Source organism: Gracilinanus agilis, chromosome 1 (assembly GCF_016433145.1).
Source record: "Gracilinanus agilis isolate LMUSP501 chromosome 1, AgileGrace, whole genome shotgun sequence".
Taxonomy (NCBI): Eukaryota; Metazoa; Chordata; class Mammalia; order Didelphimorphia; family Didelphidae; genus Gracilinanus; species Gracilinanus agilis.
This window is the reverse complement of record NC_058130.1, coordinates 714,032,427-714,056,963: the sequence shown is the minus strand read 5'-3', so window position 1 is coordinate 714,056,963 and position 24,537 is coordinate 714,032,427. Positions and strand designations below refer to the sequence as shown.

Sequence of the window (24,537 nt, the reverse complement as noted above, 5' to 3'; positions counted from 1 at the left end):
CATACTTCAGCAGGTTAGATATAGCAAGCTGAAAAAGGTACCTGGTAATACTATTGTTCCAACCTAGTCTAAGTTTAAGAAAAGTAAAATCATAGGAAGATCTAACTCCTCATGATAAATGTTTTGGACCAGAACAATTAGCAAAACTATTGAAGGCATGAAAAAAATTGATAAAGTATTAAAACATTGTTTTTAACTGTTCAAATTATCTCACGTATATTTGCTTAGTCTCCCCAAGTAGATGTATATGTCTTATATAAGGAAAAATATCTCATACTCCTCTCCTATCCCCTCCATGGGATCTAAGAAGTATTCAGACTTGTCAGATCACTTGAATCAAGTGTTGACATTGATTATTTCAGAAGCCTGGATTGCAATGAGGTAATTCTGAAATTAAAGGCAGTTTAGATAGTTCTGGATCTACAACAAAAATGTTATTACACCTTTGTGCTTCAAAAATATTGGAGGTCCTCCTCCTCCTTCAGTGAAGAAGAAATGAAGATTAAAGCCAACTGAAATCTACAAATAAGTATTTCCATCACTAAAGTAGAACTGTATCAGTAAAAATGGAAAGAGGCTATTGGTCTAGTAAAATATAGGCTACTTATGGGAAGAAATTATTAATTTTTATATTCCTAACTTCTAGCACATAGAGGATGCTTAATAAATGTTTGCTGATTAACTGGATTATTGGTACCAGGAAGGAAAACAGAGCTTCTTCAACCAATATTACTGGGGAAATTCTAAAAACTCTAGTGAAAACCTCCATGTTGTGATGCTAAAACATATATAAAAATTGTCTGAAGTGATTCAGCTGAAAGCAAAAGAAAAATCAGGTCAACTTTCATTACCTATACTAATGGAGAGGAGCAGTGGGGCAGATAATATGAACCACCAAAAGAGGTCAAATTTCTTCAACCTATCCCTTTGTATTCAATTTCTCCTTTTCTATTCAGATTTCTATTGTCCTTTCCAGCCCTAAACCTATGAGTCTATGCTCCCATATTATCTGTTAAGGATAGGCTGCATCACTTAAGGTGTCCCCCTCCCCCCCATTACTATTTTTTAGTTCATTTTCCCCAAAGATTTAGTAATATATCTTATACTTACATTTACACATGCTTTGCTATTTTCAAAGAAATAGTACTACAACATCACATCTGAACACCATAACCACTTTGTGAGGCTGGCAGCAGGACAGGCATTATTATCCCCATTTTACAAATGGGAAAACTAAGGCTCAAAAGAAAGTGACTTGCCCAAAGTCATACAGCTTGAAAGTGACAGAGCCAGAATTGTTCCCAGATCTTCAGACTCAAAAGCCAGTGCTTCAAAGGAAAACAAAATCTTTCACCATTTGAAGTTTCCTCTAGGCATGAGTAAATTGGGATACTCAACTAAAGAAAAGATTTTTTTTTTACTTCAGTATTTTGGTAATTATATCAGTACGTTCTTGAAAGCAAAATTTTAGGGGCTAGGGAGAGAGAGGTATGTGATTTTGATGTACGTGTGTAAATAAGCCCCCATGAAAATAATCTGCAATGTACGAATTTCTTTCTTTTCTCATAAATTATAATCCATCGATAGTTTTTTTTCCCTCCTGAAATCCCAAAGGAATTCATTCTGCCTCACTCCACTCTATATAAAGAAACTAAAAAGTAGTTAACTTACATATAAAGAATACTTTTTTTGAGGAAAAAAAATAATAAAAGGCAGTACCCTCCTAACACTGTCCTGGAAGATGGCATAGAATGAAAGAACTTCTTTAAAAAAAAAAGACAGAAAGAACTTCTTAATTAGTTTAAAGTTGTGAAATGCCATTTCTTTGGCAAGCCACTAAAATATAACATTTGGGAAACATAGTGCTTACAGTACAAAATAACTGTATATAAAACCATTTCTGATGCAGTCATTTGCTTTAAGATGGCACTATAAAATGCCCTTTAACAACTGCTAAAAGGTTTATCAGACTTGTAAACTTAGGGAAAATATATGCAGAGGGTAGCCACCTTATAAGTTTCTTCTGTTGGAGTCAGAGCTTTCTCTGCCCAGGAACCAGTCGTAGCCCTGATTGAATGAGGCCAGATTCTCTGAGGTGGCTTAGTCCCTGTAGCCGAATATGACTCAGATGTAACCTCTAATCCAGCATGAGATTGTAGACTTGGAAGGCTTCTGTCCTTTGTATAAAGGATGAAATGGCATAAATAATAGTAGTTTTATTTATTTAAAAAAAAAAACCTCCCCCCTCCCACAGCTCATGATGCCTTCTACTGGCTTAAACTTAGAATGGAAAAGGCACTGGACAATAAAGGTCAAATGATCAAATCAGAATGTTACTCCTCGGCCTTGTAAACTCATAATAACATATACGAGAAGGACTAGGAGTAGAAGTAGGCCAGCCCCCTGTTCTTCAATCTCTTAGTTTCAAGTAAAATAGAAGTATAGTACCCAGTAGTTAAATGCTATGGATACAAAGATGGAGTATAATCAAGAAAAATATAACTTTCCACCCAAATGCCCAAGGGAAGAGAGAAATGGGCAACTACTCCAAATCAAAATCTTATAGAGGATCCTAGAAAAAAAGAAGATAAATATACCATCACTGCTGCCCCACATCCTAATGTTCAAAGAATTCAGGATTTGGGCTCAAAAGACCTCGGCTCACATTCTGGTTCTGCCACTTACTAGGTGTATGACCTTGGACAAGTCACCTGTCCTCTCAGGGCCTCCGTTTTCTCCTTTGTAAAATGAAGGGATTAGTTAGGATAAGGTGCTCTTAACCTGGGATAGGTTTCAGCAAATCCATGAACTTGGATAGGAAAAAAAGATACATATTTATTTTCACTAGCCTATTACTGAAATTGAGCATTTCCCTCAAGTGACTTAAAAATATTCTGAAAAAGGGTCCACTGGCTTCATTAGACTGCTAAAGGGACCCAGTAAACACACAAAAAACTTAAAACTCCCTAGTTTAGGTGATCTCTGAAGTCTCTTTTAGATCTAACATTCATTAACTATGTGGCCAATTAGATCTAATCTGTTATCTAAAATTAGTTACAGGCATTTTGTGTTTCTATTCTGCCCACAAAGATGCCCACACAACATTAATTCTGATAGTAATGAGAACTCAAACATTACCTATTGATTGGCTAGTCAGCCCTCTTTTATAAAATAGCAGATAAAGGCATTTCTGAACTCTTAAGTCTCATTTGAGTACAAATTCTTAGAATGAAGATCTGATTAAGATATTCTTATCAAGGCAAAAGCAAATAATTGCTGTTAAAAGATAAAAGTTTGAATTAGAATCATTCAATAAGGTTTTTAAAATCCCATAAAAGCTACTGCTTGAGACATAAAATACTTGCTGTTCAACTTCTGTTAGAGGAATCAGAAAATTAAAAAGGATTCATCTATCAAAAGAGTATCAATCCAAAATGTTTCAAAAGAAGGGTTATACATCTCTCTAGAGTCAGTTCTGGTTGACTGCTTCATTCTTATAATATGATGTATTTTAGAAAATATGCTATTTATCATAACCAATATGACAGTCTTCTTTCTATATTTTGACAGCCAGAAAGAACTCTTTTTAGTGTTAGACCCTCCTCATTAGTTAAGGTTCTGATTCCTGTGAAAAAATATTTTTTAATATTTGGCAATATATGATAAGAATTCTAGTCTTCTCTTGTTTTTAAACGTCATCAGTGTCAGAAAATAAAGGAGAGCAGACAGATAATGTCCAGTCAAGTAGCTTATTTTCTGAACTCTATTCCAGTAAACAACTGAGAACTAATTTATTTAGAAGGATAAGTAGCTAATCTATGGATATTTTAAAGTTTCTGTAATGTAAACAACATGGGTCAAAATGCAGAGGTTGTAATCTGGATCCCTGTAGATAGTGGCCATAAGATCATAGGATTTCCTTAGTATATGGTCTTTTAAAGTTATAGAGCCCTTTGAATTTGAGCCCATTTAACATGATCTTCTACTTCACTTCACCAGTATTTTAAGTTTAGTTTTTCTTTCTTATATAGTGAGGGGAGTCAGCTAACCTGAAACTGTGACAACAAAGCCATTGCTGACACCATGCAGGTAGTATGCCAATACCAAATGATAGGGAGAAGAAATGACCCTCAAAATATAGTTTCCCATATTCTGGTTTCTTCTCACGTTGGATCCATTTTAGGATTCTGTCTTAGAATGCGTTGAAATGAAGTTTGACCTTTTGCTTATCAATACAATAGCTGACTGAATTTCTAAGAATTAGAATCTTTAATCACAGGTCCATGAGTTTCAAGTATAATCTGCTTTACACAATGATTGAGGATACTGTTACATATAAGATTTTGAGGAAAAGTGCCAAATGCTTTACATAAGGCAAAGCAGCTAGAAAAAAATATCCAAGATTCTGACTTTAAATTATTTCTATCTAGCATCTTACTACCTATCCTATAATTAAAAACCAAGATGCTAAAGAAGCGTATCAAGAGTCTGTTAGATTGATGTATCTGTTGGATAAATATTAGCTGTTCCTGAGAGAACAAGATGGTAGGAAACTTGTAACTTATCTGTATATACTAAAGCCAAAGATGGAGTTATAAATAATATAAAACCTAAGATAACTATTCTGGAGTTCCTTGGAAATAAATTATCTTCTTTTGTTCATGTTGGTTCTTATATACCATCTACTAGCAAACCAGACCCTTAAGAAAGCAGGTCAATGATACTTGGGCAAAGCTTTGGGCCAGGATAAATTTGCTTCACTGATCCAAACGCTCACACTCCTGAAAAACTGGTTATTGTTATAAGGCCTTGTAATATGATGATAACTTCAACACTTAACTGCTTCTTTCAAAATGTTGTTTCTATATAAACATGACCATCTCCTCTCTCTGAAAGTCCAAATATGTGACAATTTTAGCTTAATTTTATCAATCTCCTTAGAAAACTTGAGTCTTCTGCATTAAATAACATACATAAGATAGCTTAAGGCAAGGAAGATATGGTGTAAAAATTCACATGTACTTCTAAGATTCCTTTTAGGAATGCTGGTTTTTTTAGTTTAGTACTTCAATGATATTTGAGGTCCTCTAAAGTCTGTCTTTCTCTTTCTCTCTCTCTCTTACCCCACCCATCCCTCTTTTTCCTTTGAATTACAGGAACTAGAAGATGAAAATAGTTTTTCTGTAGAAACCTGTTCCTTGATGATGAAACAATTTGTTTGTTTGTATGTAGATCTGGGCTCACCAAATTTAACAAACTTAAATTCTTCCATTTTTTTAATTGGCTCCCTCTATCTATAATATAATCATCAAATCTTAATACAAATGATAAATTCATCTATATTATGAGGACTCTTTTCCTCTTCCTGACCTGACTGAAAAACAGCAGTCTATCTATGTTCTATCTGAAAACAATCTGTCTTGAAATCATTCTCTCTCAAACTGAGTTAGAAAATTTTCCTTCTATCTCAAAGGAACACCTGTTTTTTGGATTTATGAGGCATTCAAGAATAATGCCCAAGTTCGAGAACAAAAGAGACAAACAGTAAAGAAGTGTTCTGATTTAAGATTTGTTTTTGCTACCTACTTCTTTCATCCTTCATGAGAGGGGAGTTTGGGGGAGGGGGGGAGGAGACAGATAGACAAATTTCTATAGGCATATTCTATTAGAAAAGTCCAAATTAAAAGAAAATTAATCTCTACTGACTTTACTTAAATAAAATGAACTAGGAGGAGCTGAATAATATTGTCACTTTCCTCTAAGTTAGGATAACTGTTAAGTTATTCTAGGGCTTGGATCCAGGAGAATAAAGGGAAGAGGCCAGGGATACTCCTGTTTAGGATACCCTGAGCAGTAGTAGTACTGGGTAGATTTGAACTTACCCCTGCCAGTTCTTGCTGAATAGAAGTAGGCCGGGCTTCGGAAGCGGGAAGCGGAGAAGCGCTGGCTGAGGCACTAGCGTGAATGGGAAGCTCTAAGGCATGCTCACCAGCTGACTCTGGGTGACCCATACCATGGTGGGGGGACTCAGCCTCCCCCTGAGGCGCCTCTCCCGAATCCGGCAAGCCTTTTTGCTCTGCAGAGGACTGGGAGCAAAAAAGACAATTTTCCTTCAATGCAAAGGCTGCAACACGGGAGAGAGCAGTTGTCACAGAGCCAGGTGATACTTTAACCTTTAATAACTTTTGCCAATTACTGGGAGGAACTGCTCCGGGCAGAAGTGCCATCAAGCAAGTACAGAACAGGTCTAAGAACCTGTTTAACAAAAAGCCATTCCAAACCAACAGCAGAGAAAACAAAACAACTTAGATCTACTGCTGCTGCCAATTTAATTTCTGCTAAAGGCTCTCACAGGTAGGATCCAGGAAGTTTGGGGCTTGTTTTTCAAAATTTCCAAAGAAACCCCATACTTGACGAATATTCAAAAGTTTCCTATTACTAAGGTGGTAGCTGTGGCATGGTGGATAAAGCACTGGATTTGGAGTCAGAGAACCTGGTTTCAATTTTCCACTCTGTTACAACCTATATGATCCTTGAACAAGGCACTTTCCCTCCCTAGGACTCAAGTGGACAAAATGATCTCTTTTTCAGCTCTTAAATCCCATGATCCTATTTTTTCAATCTATGGTGCCCAAAACAAAAATATAGGTATCCCATTCCCTCATTCTTGGTTTAGAGTAACTGATGATAGAGCCTAATAGAAATGAAAATGTATATATACTGGGGGGGTATAAGGTAGGTCACTGAGTTTGGGGAAAATGGACTAAGCTCAGCAAACCAATGCAACCAAAAGTTGGGGAAAGTTTAGTCTGAAAATCTATAAGATCTCTTCCTATTCCTTTATTATTCTTTGAGGTGGGGCACCTGGATGCTAAAGGAATAGCTTTGACACCACCAGTAGGAGATAACAATTCCATGGAATTTCTCCCAGATCTGTTTTGCAGGGATTTGGGCACTACTTACTGACTGAACTTTGATTTCTCTTCAGATATCATCAAATCTGATAATCTCAAGGGTACTTCCCAGACATACAGTTGAATTCATACTTAAAACAGAAATCTCTTCAACAATATCTCTAATAAGCGGATATGCAATGTCTCCTGGCATACCTCCAGTGAGAGCAGAGATAAATGACTGGCACTCATCATCTCCTTTTCACTTTTGGATAATTCTAACTCTTAACAATTTTCCCTTTATATTTATTTGAAATATACCTTCTACCCACTGTTCCTACTTCTGCCCTCTGAGGCCAAATAGAATAAGTCCTATCTTTCTACTCCATGACAGCCCTTCAGATACCGGAAGAGGGCTCTCAAACATTCCCCTGGTTCCTCCACTAGATCTTTGCATTAAGTGGTTTCAAGATGTCTCAAAGTGGTATAATTGCCAAATGAGTGGTACAGACATTAAGTCCTTCAGGGAATGTTGTTCTTCATTTCCTAGATTGATCAGGTACATAGGACTGCACAGAACCTGCTACTCCAAAAAGCCCCATCTGATCCTGTAGGATTAAAAGCAGCAATATAATATATATATATATATATGTGTATGACTTATAAATTAACTGTCAACTGATCCAAATCATTAATTATGGCACATTTCAATAGAAATCTAAATAATCTAGCCAAATAACATCAGGGGGAAACAAAGCTAGTGGAATCACCCTTCCTTCCAAAATGAATCATCTGAATTCAACAAAAAAGAGAACTAGATTATTAATAAATATATCCAACTTTCTCCCATCCCTGCTTCTATTGATCTAATCCCTTCAAAACAGGTAAAATGCTAAAAATGTAGGCCAAGAAATTAATAAGGAAAAAAATCAGAGGCCTAACAAATGAAATTAATCATTACCTTTGGTTAAAAAGTTTTACCACAGGTTAAGTTAGATTAAAAAACTTTATAGAGCTAACTACTTCACTTTTATCAACACTAGCTTATAAGGTTTTTACAACTAATTAATCAATTAAAGTGTTTTGAAAACTTTAAAGCACAATATAAATGTGATCTATTATTGTTACACCTAACCAGCAAGCTCCCTTCCTTAAAGTTTTCCAATGTTAAATTTTTATAAATCAAACACCTAGAACTCATCAGCCTTTTATATCACCTATAAACACAGCTGATAAATCATTTGCACGCTATATGATCACCATTTATAGGAATAATGAGTTTCAAAATTATGTTTTAAAAACTAGCACAACATTTTCTGACAAATCACTTCTTCAAAAACATGCTCTTACCTCTACTAAAGTTCTATTCTAATGTATGAAAGTGATATAAGGTCAACTTGAAAGGGTAGGCCAGCAAAGTATAATTTCCCAGCAGGCTCCACTAGTCTGCAAAGGCTTCCCAAAAAGCTTATAAAAACATCTTAAATCTGCTTCCTGAAGACTGTCCTGATTAAATCCTGGGAGGCTCATGCCCAGAAGACAAGATTACCAGATGCTAGGGTTTTGGGATTTTTTTGTTCAGAGAATTTATTAATCCAGCTTATTAAGACATGAAGTATGATCAAATGGGTAGAAGTAATCAACAATACCGACATCACTGCTCTATGTTATCTTCTAAGGTATTTTGAAGTAGTTAAAAAAACAAACAAACAGATGGTCAGTAACCTCAAAAACCAATCCTCATTTCTAAAATGCTTATTATAATACAAAAAAAAGATAGGGAATTTAAATAAAATAACTGAACATTCATCTCATTATATTCCATATTTTCACTTGCTGTCCCCCATTCTGGGAGTACTATCCATCCATTTATCTCTTAACTCAGGGCTTCCCTGGCTGCCTTCAAGTCTCAAATCCCACCTTCTCTAAGAAGCTTTTCCAAGCCCCCCTTAATTTTAGTGCCTTCCCTCTAAGATTATCTCAAATTTATCCTGTATGTTTGTACAAAATTGTACCATCATAGTATCTTTTTTATATGCTTCCTGCTCCTTTGTGGACCCACCACTCTAAGTGCAAGCAGACTCTCATCATCTCATGCCTAGACTATTACAATAGCCTGCTGGTTGGTTTCAAGACTCCAGTCTAGATCATCCTCTACTGTCAAATTAATCTTTCTAAAGTGCAGATCTATCTGACTACATCCTGGGGGGGGTGGGGGTGGGGGTGGGGAGTGGAGGGGGGAAGGTGAGAGTTATCAATAAACTCCAGTGGCTCCTGATAAATATAAAATCCCTTGACATTTGGTCTTTTACAACATGACTCCTTTCCTATCTCTTCAGTCTTCTTAAACTTTTACTACTCTCCCCTCCCCCATGTAGTCTGCAATTCCTCATCCCAGTGTGCACCTGCACCCCAATCCCCCTCCAGCAAGACACTCCCCTTCTGGCATTTTTATTGGTTGTCTTCCATGCAAGGAATATTCTACCTCCTTATCTTCATCTACTCTCCTTCCTTCAAGTCCTAGCAAAAAAAATCCAACCTTCTACAAGAAGCCTTTCCTTCTGTGATTATCTCTAATTTGTCATATTACAATGACAAATTAGAGATACTCACAGGAACACACACACACACACACACACACACACACACACACACACACACACACACACACATCTTTTGTACAAAGTTGTTTATGTTATCTCCTCCATTAAACTGTAAGCTCCTTGAGGGCAGGGACTTCTTTGCATCCTCTTAGGACAGTGCTTAGGACAGTACCTGGCACAATGAAAGCACTGGCATTTACTTCAACTCTGAAGTAACACCTTTGCTGTTTGTTTGTTTGAAGTCCCCATCACCCTTGTCTATCTCAGCTCTCTCAAAATATTAAAGGAAAAGGATTTCACAACAAATACACACTTAGCAAATAAACCAATCTTGGGAGTTTATGCTGAACATGCAAAAGAACTGGAATTAGACAGCAGCTAAATTCAAGGCTACATTCTCCAAGTCTGTCAATATATCAGGACAGCAACCACAAAGTTCTGAAATTGCTTTGCTAAGCACTAAATAAAATGTGCTTACAGTTTTTAATGGAAGTTAAAATATTAAAAAGATGTCCCACCATTCTATATGCAATCCTACTGCAACTTCTATATTTGCTGAGAAAATAACAGAAGCTAATATTTGTTAGAAATACAACAGAAGCTAAATCAATTTCCTCCCTGTGAAAAAGAAATTAGCTAGTCTTCTAAAAAAAATTTTTTTAAAACCTAACAATGTTCTGATAACTTCAGTTTTTCAAAATCAATTTAAATCAAGATTCAGTAATAAAATAAACAAACTGAACTTGAATAGTGAAGATATTTTCTTAAAACATACATGTTTATTTGAAAAGGAGAGGAACTGGTCTTTCCAACACCAATCATGTGCTGTTTCATAGTTAATTTAGCTAGTTGAGCAATCTTTTCTCAGGCCGAGAAAGTTACTCAGGAAAAAAAAAATATACTAGACTAGAAGACCATTATACATGACTAACTACAGCAATAAAGAAAACCTGGATAATATCTCAAGGAATAAAGGGGTAAAAGTCTAAATGCTTTATCTAGGAAAGAAACGTTGTAGCTGTTTTTGGAAGGCCTGTTTTCACTTCTACTCTTGCTTACAATGGCAAATGAAGAAACAAAAGCAGATATTTGACAGACATCCTGACATATTGCACTAATTTTTCTCATTTGTAAGAAACAATGAAGGAAAAGGATTTTATTCATTTCAACACTCAATGGCATCATAAACATAATACCTGATGGTAAGATACCTCAAAACAGGGCAATATCAGGAATTATCAACGTGACTTTATAAATAACAAGCGTTGCTTAGTCAGCTCAATTACTAAACTCTAAAATGACAGGGTACAACCAATGCTAGATACCAGGATGCTCTGTCATGGCAATAAGCACTTCCAGTACAATCTTACTCTAGAGAAACCACCAGGGTATTTCCTTCTATCCATTCACACGTTTACATTTAATTACTGTATTGATTTAATATTCCATGGTACCTTTTATATCACAATGAAATCAAACATACCGATTTCTTTATTAGCTTTCCCAAAGAAGTCATTTTTCAACTTAGTTGCAACTTCTTTATGTGTCTTCTACTTTTGTTGATAATGAGAATGTCAATATGGATATGGCTCATTTCTTCTAGTACTGAAGTGCTCACACTTTTTCAACAAGAATCTCAAATTGAGGTTAACAATAATTAAAATCATATTATAAGCTGGTCCTTGGACAAGAAGCAGTTTGCCAAGCCTTCTTGATTTTGTGCTCCATTGTTAATGACTTTTGAGAGCCCAGTTACCTTCCATGACATGATGAGGCACTAAAGTTGGACTTTTGCCAAACCATAACTCATTATTCTGATTTTTTAAAATGGTCACACGCTTAAAAAAAAGAAAAGAAAAGAAAGTAAAAGCCTTTTCTTCATGTTTTCCATGCAACTTCATCACAAATTATGTGACTTACAAGGGCCTCCTTCTAGGTCACAGCAATGGAACAATTATATCAAAAGACATAATCACTGGCAATTATGAAACTGGTGTGACACCAGCAAGCAACAAATATTTCTAAAAGAAACAAACAGAAAACTTCTGGTTTTCTTAATAACTTCTAGCTTAAGGGACTGTCAATTTCTATTAAACTAAAATAGATGGTTTAAAAGGTAATTAAGAAATTCTAAAAATTTTGCAATTCATTAAACATCTAGGAAAAATAGATGAGACTAGAAAAGATATTCTTATAAATTCATCTCTCAATATCTCCACACTCATTTCCCAATAACTTATGAATACATGTAGAAACTCTTCACATAGTCAGAATATCTAAAACAGAAAGAACAAGATCCATAAATAGACAAAATGGTCTAGAGAAGAAGGCATCTTTATTCGGAATGGGATAGAACGTGATTATCAAACTTTGGAGATTTTTCATGTCTTTCTTTAGCAAAGGAATCAATAACAGAAAGAGTTCAAATTAGTATTTCATCAAAGAATACAAATTATTACAAGATTTACAAGCCAGGTAAAGGATCAAATAAAAATCTCTTTAAAAGTTCATGTTAACACACAAGGTAATGTATGTGCAGCAAAAGGGCAGACTGTTTCTATACCTTGTTTCACCACCTAGTCTTCCCTGTGACACCTTACTGTAAAAAATGATCCAGGAAAAACTGATCTGTACCATCCCCGGGCTGCTTCTGGAGAGACAAAAGTACCATACACTTACCACGCTCCCAGATTATCAACTACTTTATCCACACAACTGATTTAATACACACCTAACTCAGATATTTAAAACCAAGACACATGACATTATAAGATCTACATGGTACTTCCTCATCTCTCTGAACTCAACAGCTTTGGTTCTAGTTATGTTTTCTGTGACCTTAACAATGCATTCCACCAACACAGTATGTTGGTAACCCTTTATCCAATTTGAAAAACAAAACAAAACAAAACAAAACAAAAGCCTCCATGGATAAAGGTAGTCATTAAATATAAAGCAAATAATTTGTAATTATTCTAAGTCATACAATCAACAGTAACGACTTAACAAGGCCCTATTCCAAAGCAACAAAGTACTGAGATCAATGAGACAGAAAACGCTCCTAAAAAGTATTAACAGTACTAATTTTTTTCTCCTTATTATCCACTTCCATCTCATATCACTTTTTGAAAACAACAAAATAATCCAATCATCAATCCCAGAGTAATCTTATGACCTCCCTCACCCTCTATATCTCTAGCCTTGACATTCTCTTCCTAGGTAGGTTTCCACAACTCTACAACAGATTTCTATTACTTTATGCATCCCTACAGGTTGAAAGCAGGTTAAAGAAACCAACGCATAGAAGATTATAACTTACTGGCCCCTTACCTTTTGTCCTTTATCCTTCTGAAACACAAAGACGGGTGGTGCAATGGCAGGCTTTTCTGCAAAAAGAAAAATTGGTTTTTTTCCCCCCAACACTTAAAAACAGAACAAAAAATACCATCATCTCCAAAGAACATCACATTACAAAAAAAACAAAATAGCAGTGAAAAAGTCAAACCATGTTGCATACACCCTCTGGGAGCTTGTCCCACTAGCTTCTCCAATACAACTTGGATTCTAAGTTAACATACATATTTGGAAACTTAAAACAAGATTTATTTGTTAAAGTTTTGGAGTCCAACTTTAAAAAATGTTGCCAAAGGAATGAAATGGTATCACAGGTTAATGGGTACAAATGAAGGAATACTACCAGTGTGGGACAAACAAATGTGACAAGTTGGATGGCATTTATTTTTCTCATTCATTGTTTTGTGCATATTTGTCCTGTAACCTGGCACTGAATGATTGTAGAATACCCTCCCAAGTCCATCAACTGGCCAGAACTGGAGTGTCCCATCCATTTTCCTTCTCTGCTCCATTTCTGCCAAGAATTGTGATTAGGCCAGGTAAGCTCTAGAAACCCAAAGTATCCCTTGATCCAGCAGGTTCCAAGTAACTTCAGGGAAAATTTAAGGTGAGGGTCTCTTGGCAATCTGCCTCCTACTCCAGCTGAGTTATGGACTAGTTCACAGTCAACCCCCTCTGTCACCTTGGTCCTTGGGACACTTTAGTTTCAAGTTGGCCTCTGAGGCATTCCTGGAGGGTCCCAGTTCCTCTCCAAAGTTCAGGGTTCAATTACATGCCCTAAAGCAACCCAAAGGCAGGCAAGCAATAAGAGGCTACATGGCAATTGCTTGTGACAAGCCGGCAACCAAACATAATGTTGCTATTTGAAGAATTTTGGGGCATAGCTGTATAGAGAAAAAGCAGAACACAATTCCCACAATAAAATTCTATAGGGCAGAGACCTTTGATCTAAAATGCAGCTCAGTAAAATCACAATCTGTCAAACTCTTTCAATGTTGGTAAAATTCATTTAACATGTGCCAAGAAGCCCTTTACAAATCCCAGGTGCCATACACAGGGTCTTCACATGATCTTGGCTTTGAATCTTGCACCTTCCACAGTACAAACCCCAGTTACCTTTATGACAACATAAAATACATTTTAGGAACTGTTGTTGCTAACATTTGGCTGTAAAGAAGACTAGTCAACCCTTTGCAGGAGTTCTCTCCCATGCTAACTTGTTCCAAGAGTTAGATCTGGCTCCCCAATACTAGGAAAGTCATCACTCCATCTACCCCTTCCTTTTCTCCAGACAGGGTAAGAGACTGAAAATGAGGCTCCCTGAAGGAACTCCTTTCATTATGAGATCACAGGACTAATTTCTGTCTAGTGCTGGCTTAGAGAGCTATCGTTATTTGCTGATATTTAAGGACACAACTTAAAACGAAAAAGAATGGTCCCAGGAAGAGAATAAGGTAAGGGGCAGTAAAGGGAGCATGGTCACTGAAGAGAAATGAGGTGCCAGGCTTTAGGGAGTGTGATATTATGAGAGACAGTGTAGAAGAAGCATTTGGATGACAGCAGAGACATTTCTGGTGGTGAAATAATTTGTGTCTAGAGGGATGTAGACATGCTTAAGAACAATGAAGCAGACAACTCTAGAGGAAGTCAAGCCTCTCTTTAGGGCCCAAGGGCAAAAAATATGTAAGAGCAAAGTAAAAGCACCAGATGGAACAAGAAAGGGGTATAAATGTTAAACAATTTTGCTTGTTTGCCACCATTCAAAAGTTCTGCAGAACTGCTAGCACAAACTGGAGTATAAAGACAGTAGCTAGATCATATCTTTTAAGGTTTCTTCTTCTATATTGCTCTCCAGTCTTTAAAATTAGTTGTTATGCAATCTATCAGTCAAAAAACATTTAGAGGATTAAAAGGTACTACAGGGAATATTCAGGGAATGATATTGAAGGGGTGAAGCTCTTCATAACTTCATAAACATTTAAGGATGCCAGTTTTTAAAAAACAGCAAGATTAAAAAAATTTTTTTTCTATGGAACCTAGAATACTCATAGGTCCTAGGAGCTCTTGGGAATTTTGTAGGTTGGCTAATTTAAAAAAAAATAATAAAACATCCCAGTTGGAACAGAAAAGGAAATAGAAACCAAGATATTGAGAGGAGAGCAGTAGAATCAGAGTAATGAGCAAAGAAAGACATTGGCAACATAGACAAGCTTGCCACAAACTTAGCTTCTTGCTGCCAATGCCTGGACCAATACTTCATCTTCCAATACCCTGTTAACAGTAACTTTCCACACTAGCAAAGGCAGAAACAAACCAAAGTACAGAAATCAACTATAGTCTTCAATCATGGTCAATTCCATTCTGCTAAAGCCAGGGAGTCAACAACAGCAAATGACACTGGTAATATACAACTGTATACCAACATAAATAACCTGTGTAATATACTCCAGCAGCTAAAATAATATCTTTAAAACAAAAAGCAAAATCATAGCTGAAAAACTGCCTGCAATCACACAACTAGTAAAGCATCACCAACAACATTCACTTAGTTAATATAAGGCTAAAGCAAATAATTTAAATGACAACCAAAATATATTAAAAACTTTACTATGTTAAATCCTAGTACTTAACATTGAGAAATAAGGATTTAAAAAAAGATACTCCCTCTGCTTAAAAGAGCTCAGATGTGGTATTTGATGTACCCAAATAAATGAATCAAAGTAAAATGTGACAAAGGAGAGTAAAGCGCACCAGGGAAACAGGAAAATATGAGGGAGGAAACAATTCCAGGTGGCAGGGAAGGGTGAGAGAAGCTGAAGAAGTTTCACAAAGTGGGACCAAAACTGGGTGAAGATGAAGTATGTTCCAGGAATGGAAAGCTACCAAATGTATAAAAGCAGAACAAAGTAAGATAAGAGAACTGGTATTAGTCCAATTTGGCTAAAATACTGGGTGAAATAAGGCTGAAGTCGAGTTGTGAAGGTCCTTAAATGCCAGGTTAAAGAGTTTATGTTTTACAGGGGGGCCAGAGTAGATCACAAAATACAAAATATGTAATTTTGATTACATAACATTAAAACTTTTTGTATAAAACATCTAAAATTCAACAGGAAACAAGTTACTGAGGAAAAATCTTTACATCAAGTTTTGCTTTTGAGTCTTATTTCCAAGATATATAGGAAATGATTCAAATATATAAAAGGAACCATTTCCCAAGTATTTAGATGGTCAAAGGTTTTAAATAGACTATTTTCTGAGGAAGAAATTCAAACTGTCAACAGCCATAAGAAAAAATGCTCCAAATCAATAATAATTAGAAAAATGCACATTTAAAAAAACTTAGGCACCATCTTATATCAGATTGGCAAAAATGACTAAAGAGAAAAATGACAAAAATTCTGGAGTCTGTGAGAAAAGTTTCATTTATGCACTCTTATATAGCTGCAATTGGTACAACCATTTGGGAAAATAATTTGTAAATTTGCAACCAAAAGTACATAAACTGTGTGTACCACTTTGACCCACTGATGTCACTACTCTCCCTATACCCCAAAAAGATCAAAGAGGAAAAGGACCCATATTTAGAAAAAAAAAATACACACACACATATTTATAGCCATTCTTTTTGTAGTAGAAAAGAACTAATAAAACTAAGGGGGTGTTCATCAACTGGGGAGTTAATAGTTAAACAATGATATGTAAATCTAATGGAATACTACTAAGTATTTGAGATAAGATAATACTAAGTATTAATATAAGAAATAATGAAAGGGACAGTTTCACTAGAATCCAGGAAATTTTGTATGAACTAATGAAGAATGAAGTGAGCAGAACAAGAACAATTTATACAATGATGCTGCTGTAAAAAACAAGTTTGAAAGATATAAGAATTCTGATTAATGCAATGATCAACCAGGATTCCAGAGAACCAATGATAATGGTGTTGACATGCAGTGAAATACTTTAGTCTCCAACAAATGTATGAGCAATGTAAAAAGTTTTGCCTAATTATGTACAACATTAGAAGGATTTTGTTTTTCTTTGCTTTTTCTCCCAGCTGAATGGGGGGGGGGGGGGAGGGAAGAGAAAATAAATTTTTGTCAACTAAAAAAAATTTATTTTTAAAAGTTTATGCTCTATCCTATGGGCAAAAGGGAGCTACTAGAGGTTTTTTAGTATAAAAGTAACCAAGAAGTAAGTAAGTGTCACTCAGAGTCTGAAATAAATACTCTGTAGGGTACTTCTTCAACAGCAAACTAAATATTTATAAATAAAAGAAAACCCCAAAACAATTTCAATAGGTACACTCAAGTCACAGAACTAAAAAAATTCACCAGTATAGTAGAGGCAAAATTATTTTTCATAAGTTTTGTACAAGTCAACACTGAATTTCGTCTCCTTTAAAACATTCCAAACCTACCTTGTAAAATTATGCCTCATTGGTGGACTGAACAGATGGCTGTTCCTCTTTCATTGCACTGCAGTTACCGAACACACTGTGGATCAAGTCCAGTATTCAGAGTCTTTCATTCAAGATCATTCATACTGGTGCCCTGAACTTCATTCTTGTCATTATCCCATCTTGGAGCCTCTAATCCAAAGGCCCCCAGTCAGCCCCTAACACTTAAAGCTTTTAAAGAGCTCTGGAAATAATATCTCTTCTCTGAGGCATTCCTTAATCAACCAAAGGATTATCAACCTCCCTGACACTCAAACCAGGACTTCAAGAGATACATCTCCTTTGTCCCCAAATGACTTTGACCCCTTTTTGACTCAACATAACCCTACAATAGCTGGGTTTAAATTGTTTCCTCTGCCTATAGATAATATGTCTTGGAAGTGTATGTTTACATTAGTGATGGGAAATTCATAAATTCCTGTTAGGCAATCTAGCAGTTAAGCTGGAGTTCCCTTACCTTATCCCCCCATTTTTAGAACACAGTAGGTACTTGATAAATGCCTGCTAAGTAAATGAATCAGTGCTTCCTAATGATAATGAATAGGTATAGAATACACAGAACTAGAAAGGATGTTAGTAGTAAGTTGCCTCATCTGACTTTCTCATTTTACCAAATTAAAAAAAAAAAAACCAACAAAAAACAAGGTTAAGTAAAAAAACATTTTGATTCCTAGCTTATTTCTTAGCCCTTTGCATGCTCTAAGTGCAAATATTATTCATACCTCTGGTGGTTAAGTACCAAAAGAAAGTTTGTGTTCAACTCTGAGTTTGTTCAGATCTAACACTCACTCTCTCTCTCTCTCTCTCTCTCTCTCTCTCTCTCTCTCTCTCTCTCTCTCTCTCTCTCTCTCTCTCTCTCTCTCTCTCTCTCTTTCTTTTTGGGGGGAGGGAGGGCTAAAGAATGCTTTAGTTATAAGGAAATGACAAAAATACTTTCTTTTCAAAATACTCAGAATGGATCAACATAGAACAATTCTATCTGCTAAATCTACAGATAAAGACCTGTGGGAAAGTTTGGTCTAGCCTAGGACTTAGGGGCTGGTGATGAGAAGGGCTAATGCAAAACTTTAGGCACATCATTTGACTTCCTTTCACTTTGGCCAAGTCTAAATGTAATATAAATCAACAAAAAGAGGTTCATTGAGAAAGAAATCATTAAGTTATCAAGCAAAGAACCAGACACATTGCAAGGTTAACACTTCAATGTCGATCAAATAAATGTTTGCTGTTCTCTTTGGTCAAATGTTCTACATATTCGGAATGTCAAAATTTAAATGAAATAAAATCTTTTTCATAAAAATACATTCCCCAAGGGGGCAACTGGGTAGCTCAGTGGATTGAGAGCCAGGCCTAGAGACAGGAGGTCCTAGGTTCAGATCTGGCCTCAGACACTTCTCAGCTGTGTGACCCTGGGCAAGTCACTTGACCCCCATTGCCTACCCTTACCACTCTTCTGCCTTGGAGCCAATACTCAGTATTGACTCCAAGACAGAAGGTAAGGGTTTAAAAAAAAAAATACATTCCCCAAATGTGAAATGCCACTCAAGTAAACACTTATTAAGCACCTACTATGAGCAAGACATAAACCTCAATGACTATCAACTCTAGAATCATATAAATTCCATTGTTTAGTTTTTAGAGGCCTTTAGAACCTGGCCTTCCCTTTCCAGCTTCACTGAACAATATTCTTTTCTCCAACACTCCTAATCAATCCAGCCAAAGCACTAGCATCTCTGTTGCTTCCGCATAGCAATAGGTCCCATCTTGAAGGTTTTCCACTAGCTATTCTCCATGCCTAGAATGGACTCCTATATATCCTCCTACATTAAGCCTTTCCAAATGCCCTCAACTGCTAGTACCTCTCCTCTCAAACTATTTGGTATTTAACTACTTTGCATTTTATCATTTTGCATTTATTCTGTATATGTGTGTGTACTTCCTGTCTCCCCAGTTAAATAAGCTCCTTGAAATTAGGGATTCTTTCTTTCTTTTAAATTGTATCCCCCAGCACCTAGGTTAGTATCGGGCAAAGCCACAAGGACTTAATACTTGCTTAATTTTGGTTGATAATGCTGGGACCCTTGGGATACAAAGAAGCATAATAGGAGGCCCTAATCTTAAGAAACTTATATTTTAATGAGGAAAGGACAAGAACAAAAATACTGTACTTTTATCTCAAGTAAGTCTTATAACAAAGGAGGAGTCTAGATGAAGTACAATGAGAAATTTCCATCCTAATGATCAGCTGAAATAATATTAGTATAAGTGCTTAGGTGGGGAAAAGGAAGCACAGCCAAGGAAGGTTTTGAGGAGGAGGTAGCACAGGAATCAAGCCTTAAAGGAAAAAAAGGGAGCTCAATAGTGAAAATGGAAGAGAGGGGAAAGCAGAGAAATCCATCTGAGTTAGGAGAAAGGCAAAGGCAAGACAAGAAAAACCATAGTTTGGCTGAAATATACAGAACAGGAAACTGAATAGCCTAAGATCAGTATAGGCATTGCATAAAAAAAAAAAAATTGCATAAAACATTCTCAAACTCCATTCAATTGGATTACCCTCCTCCTACCATTATGATCCTTCTCTCCTCTCTAAAAGAACACAAAAGTAAAAAACAAAGAGGAAGCTGAGAACTATTTATATTACCTGTTTATGTGTCCTATAAATCAGGTGACAACCCTTCATGTGGAATACCACCCAAATTAGACCTCAAAAAATGTCATCAAGATACCTAGAGAAATTAGATTTAATCCTAGTTGATGTTTCTTAATCTTCTTATCTACTAAGACAAGATGGAAAGCACCTTCACACCAAAAATAACAGCATGTTATAACATAGCATTAGCCTTAATCCCTGTACCTGCTGGTCACTATCAACTGTACAAGTTATTTCTGAGAAATTACCAATAGCTTTGAAATGAAAATGAAAAGAAAAAGACTACTAGATGAACCAAAAACAAGCAAAAACCTGTCAGTATGGCAAAGTCAAAGCCAAGTTTTATCTAAGCTACTGATACATTCTGCTCCCTTCCAAAACATCTTTCAAAATACACTTTAAGCCTCATGGCTTAATATTATTCTCAATGAAAACAGCAGAATAAATGGAAAGAACCACAAACTGAATGATGCAAAATCACAAAGAACAAGGAAGGCCCCAAAGAAGAAATACTAAAAAATAACTTTACCCTAATCCTTTGTAGAGGTGGGAGGTCCAACAGGTATGACACATTGCATGTTTTGTCTTTTTGGGGGGGATATACTAGTTGGTTTTATTGATTTTTTCTCTCATTCTTTAAAAAATATTATTATATAAAATGGCTTTTGTGGAGGTAGGAAGATTCCTAGGAGAAATTTTGTTGATAAAAATAAACAAGACTTCAGTAAAAATTTATAAAAAGAAATACAAGGCTTATAATCGGCCTGCCCCCCCCCAACCTAATCAGTGGAGACAAAGAGCTGAGTCATTCATTAATTAGTTTAAGAGATGATGATTCATAGATAGTCTAAATATAATTTCTGGTACCCAAATGCATTTTTGTATAGAGAACTGGCAACTACTTTCTAATAGGCAGATTATGCAAGGCAAATCTTAAAAAAATAAATCGGGATCGCTGAATTGGTTTCCTGTGCAGAACTCTTCCCTGATCCCAAACATTCTCCTTCTGAGGAAGGAGATCAGGAGTCAGTAGAGCTTAGCAGGTGTATACATACATGCTGGGAAGTGTATCATCACTCCTAAAAGCAGCAGATGTAAACATGCTGCACCACTTAATTCATAAAAGACACAAATCAATCGCTTATGGATAAGATTCTCCCACAGAACTATAGCTATTAACAGCACTGTTAAAGAACTATCAAGTTCACCCCCATGTGACTGCAACATTTTCCTATGTTAAAAGCAATACTTTTTGTGTCCAAAATGTCCACGTTCAAAATCTTTTCTACTGCATTTGTTTTCTACCTATCTCAAGCAAAGAAAAGGAAAAAAGTATTTTGGTTTAAAGGCCTCAAAGATAATTCAATTCAATTAACTTATATTAAATGCTTTTGTGGAAGATACAAGGTTTGGATAAGGCAAAACACCTACCACCTTATCTAGCTCAGTCTAGAAAGAGAATATGAAAAATATACAAAGAACTTAAGCATACAAAACAATTTATACATAAGTGAGGTATGTACAAAGTGCTCTTCCTAAGGCCCGAAATGGAAAAGGTATCAACTGGGAGAATATAAAAGTATAAAGCCTAGAAGACCACAGCCTAGTTTAATGGAAGCCCAGATAGAACAGAGGTAGATAATATATAAAAGCTAATAGGTGACTCAAGATTTTGAAGAGCTTTGAATGCCAGGTTTTCTCCATAGGCAATCAGGAGTGTTTGGGGGAATTCTAAACACAAGTGCACCATGATAACATCTATGAATAAGGAAGAATGGTCTGAAAAGTGTTAACAAAAATTTAGTTTCTCTAACTTCAAATACAGTGCCTTTAGTACAAGTAGTAGTCCCAGAGGTAGCTCAGCATTGAAAATGGAAATGGATAAATGAATTAGGGAAATCATCTACACAGAATGGTTAGTTGAAACAATAAAAGTGAAAATGTCTTCAGCCTTAGACCAATATAATAGAATTAATTCTAAGACAGAAGATAATGGTTTTAAAAAATAGTAATGACACTTCAAAGTCAAGAAGCCAGTGAAAAGACAAAGGTACACAAACCTGAGGGCTTTGGAGTCAGAATATCCATGCCCAGGATGTCAAATGCTACCAAGATCAAAAGGCTGAAAAAAGGGCCACTAGATTCTGTGATTCAATGGTTAATTTTGAGATAGCATTTTCAGTAGAGTGGAGGGGACAGACCTCATATGTTGTTAAAAGGTTAAGGAGAAGGTGGCTGGTTAGAAAGTAGATTCTTTAGTTATAAACTATTTTTAAAAATAATTTTGATTGTGAAGGGGAGAAGAGATATAACAATAGTTGTTTAAGGAGAAAGGTCTGGAAAGACTTTTTTTTAAAAAAGACTTGGATATGCTACTAGACAAATGAAAGGGATAAATGAAGAGAAGACTGAAAATAGATGAGAAAAAGTTGGAGCAAAATACTAGAGATAATGAGAGAGGCTGGGACCTAGCTCACAAGTAGAAGGAATTAGCCTTAGCAAGGAGTAGGTTGCACATTGATAGAGAAAAGAGAAAAGGGGTGGGAGAATACTGAGAACTTTCAAGGAGTGAAGCTGAGGAGCCCTGTCAAGTGATCTCAATATTTTAAGTGAAATAGGAGGTTAAGTTACTAGTCTCAGTGGGGGGGAGGAATGTGGTGGGGGGATGAGTGTGCCGTGGAGAAAAAAAGATGTGGAAAAGTCTCAGTGGAGAAGGAAATTGGGAGTCAACGGCTTAGCTGATGTGCAAAAGATAAATAACTAGTGTTTACAAATGACTTTATAAATAACTCTGTCTAATCAATTCCACAATAGAATAACTTGTAAAAGGCAACAAAGAACTTCAGCATCAAAAGATGAGGGTTTGGGTCTTAGCTCTCACACTTGGTAGGTAGCTCCCAGACCATAGAAAATGAGTCACACTACTCTTGAGACCTTCCTTATTGGTGTAATAATAATAGTATTTATATTACCTACCTCTTGGGTTATGAGACAACCACTTGGTAAACCTTTAAGTACTATAAAAATAGGGACTCTGATTACTACTGATAAAGTGGTGAGCTGACCAGTTTTTTATCTTCACACTAATAAGCAAGATATAAAATCCAACTGAAGAATTTTTTGCTATAGAAAAGAGGCTATAAATTTGGGAAAGGTCATGCATGGTCTTCCCCAATTTAAATATACCTTAAAAGGAGAAATCCACACAGATGGAATTTATGGCATATAGTACTTGTGCTCAGGCTGTAATCCAAAATCAGTAGGATCTCCTCAGTAAAGACCATTCAAAATAAAAGTTTGTAGATACACAGATGTGACTTTATGATTCTGTTTGGGATTTTAAAGCAGATAGTAGTACCCAAAAGTCCAAGGAATGGCAAAGTTATTTATTTGTTGAAGTAGTTTGCCACTTTAAATGCTACATAAGAGATCACATGTTTGAAAATAGAAGCAGTCTTCCTTGTATAATGGATCATAGGGGTTTGAGCTAAAAGGAACTTCAAGGATCATTTCAACACCTTCATTTTATAGAGAATGAAACCAAGGACAAGAACTGTCTTTTGTCATACTTGTATCTCCAGGTTCTGAACACAGTGCCTGATACATAATATAATTAATAAATTATTAATAAATGCTAGTGTGCCCCAGAGAAGGGGCATGATCTGTACAAAGTCACATAGGTAAGAAATAGTTAGATTTCAATCTAGGATCTCTTGATTCCAAGTTCACTGCTCTTTCCACCAAGAAACCACTATAGTTTCTTAAACCTTCTTGTGCCTTAAAGAAATGGTACACATTTACCACTATCACCTATCAGAGAACAGACTGCCAGGTAGGCACCAAACTCCCTCTTTTCCTGAGCAATCAAGTCAAAGATGGGCAAAGAAGTTTTATCTGCAGGGCTCTTGCAATTTAACAACTTAAACAGTGAACTGTGTTAATGGTAAGAACCCATCAGAATGAGAGATACTAATGCCATGGCTATGGAAACAACCTCAGTTCTCCTCTCTTGACTGAAGTTGCTGCTTCAGCAATGTTGAAGCCTTAACTCCCAATTGTACTTTGCTAAAAGAATGCTTGTCCTGGATCTCAGCCAGACAGTTCACCCCTAACACTCTGCCATGACAACACTTTCACACCTTCTCTTTAACTGATAAAACTCAGGTTTTAGCAGAACTCCCTGTATACCCAGTAAAGGATGCTTTAATCTAACTGTTGTACATTTAAGAGGGGTACTTTGTTAATTTGGGTTTTATGTAAAAATTTCATTTGAGTGCCTAATTTGATATAGTACCACAATTTTCTCAACCACATCATCTTATCTGGCAAAAGAAGTCTTCAGTGGTTTGAGGGATTTCCCTTAAACATCCCTTCAGGGAACAATGGAAAAAAGTAGTGGGCTAAGAATGAAGAGTTCTAAGTTTTAGTTCTGGGCTCTGTCAGTAGCTTTCTGTGATTCTGAGTAGGTTACTTAATTGGAATTCTCAGTTTCTCTAGCTGTAAAATGAGTAGAGAAGATGGACTTGATTCTTAACCTGGGGCCCAAGAACTTTAAAAACATTTGTTTTGATAACTATA

The 24,537-nt window shown here is 36.0% G+C and overlaps 1 protein-coding gene across 1 annotated transcript in view; it reads right to left on the bottom strand.

Annotated features, from left to right (window-relative positions):
• RANBP3 (RAN binding protein 3) overlaps nt 1-13,362 on the bottom strand; it is a 61,838-nt gene extending 48,476 nt beyond the window's left edge. The window contains exons 1-4 of the mRNA XM_044685236.1: nt 13,275-13,362; nt 12,827-12,882; nt 5,883-6,086; nt 2,010-2,177 (exon numbers count right to left, since the gene is read on the bottom strand). Of these exons, the coding sequence (XP_044541171.1) occupies nt 2,010-2,177; nt 5,883-6,086; nt 12,827-12,882; nt 13,275-13,362 (516 nt within the window). The remainder of the gene's footprint in view (nt 1-2,009; nt 2,178-5,882; nt 6,087-12,826; nt 12,883-13,274) is intronic.
• Nucleotides 13,363-24,537: the final 11,175 nt, after the last annotated feature.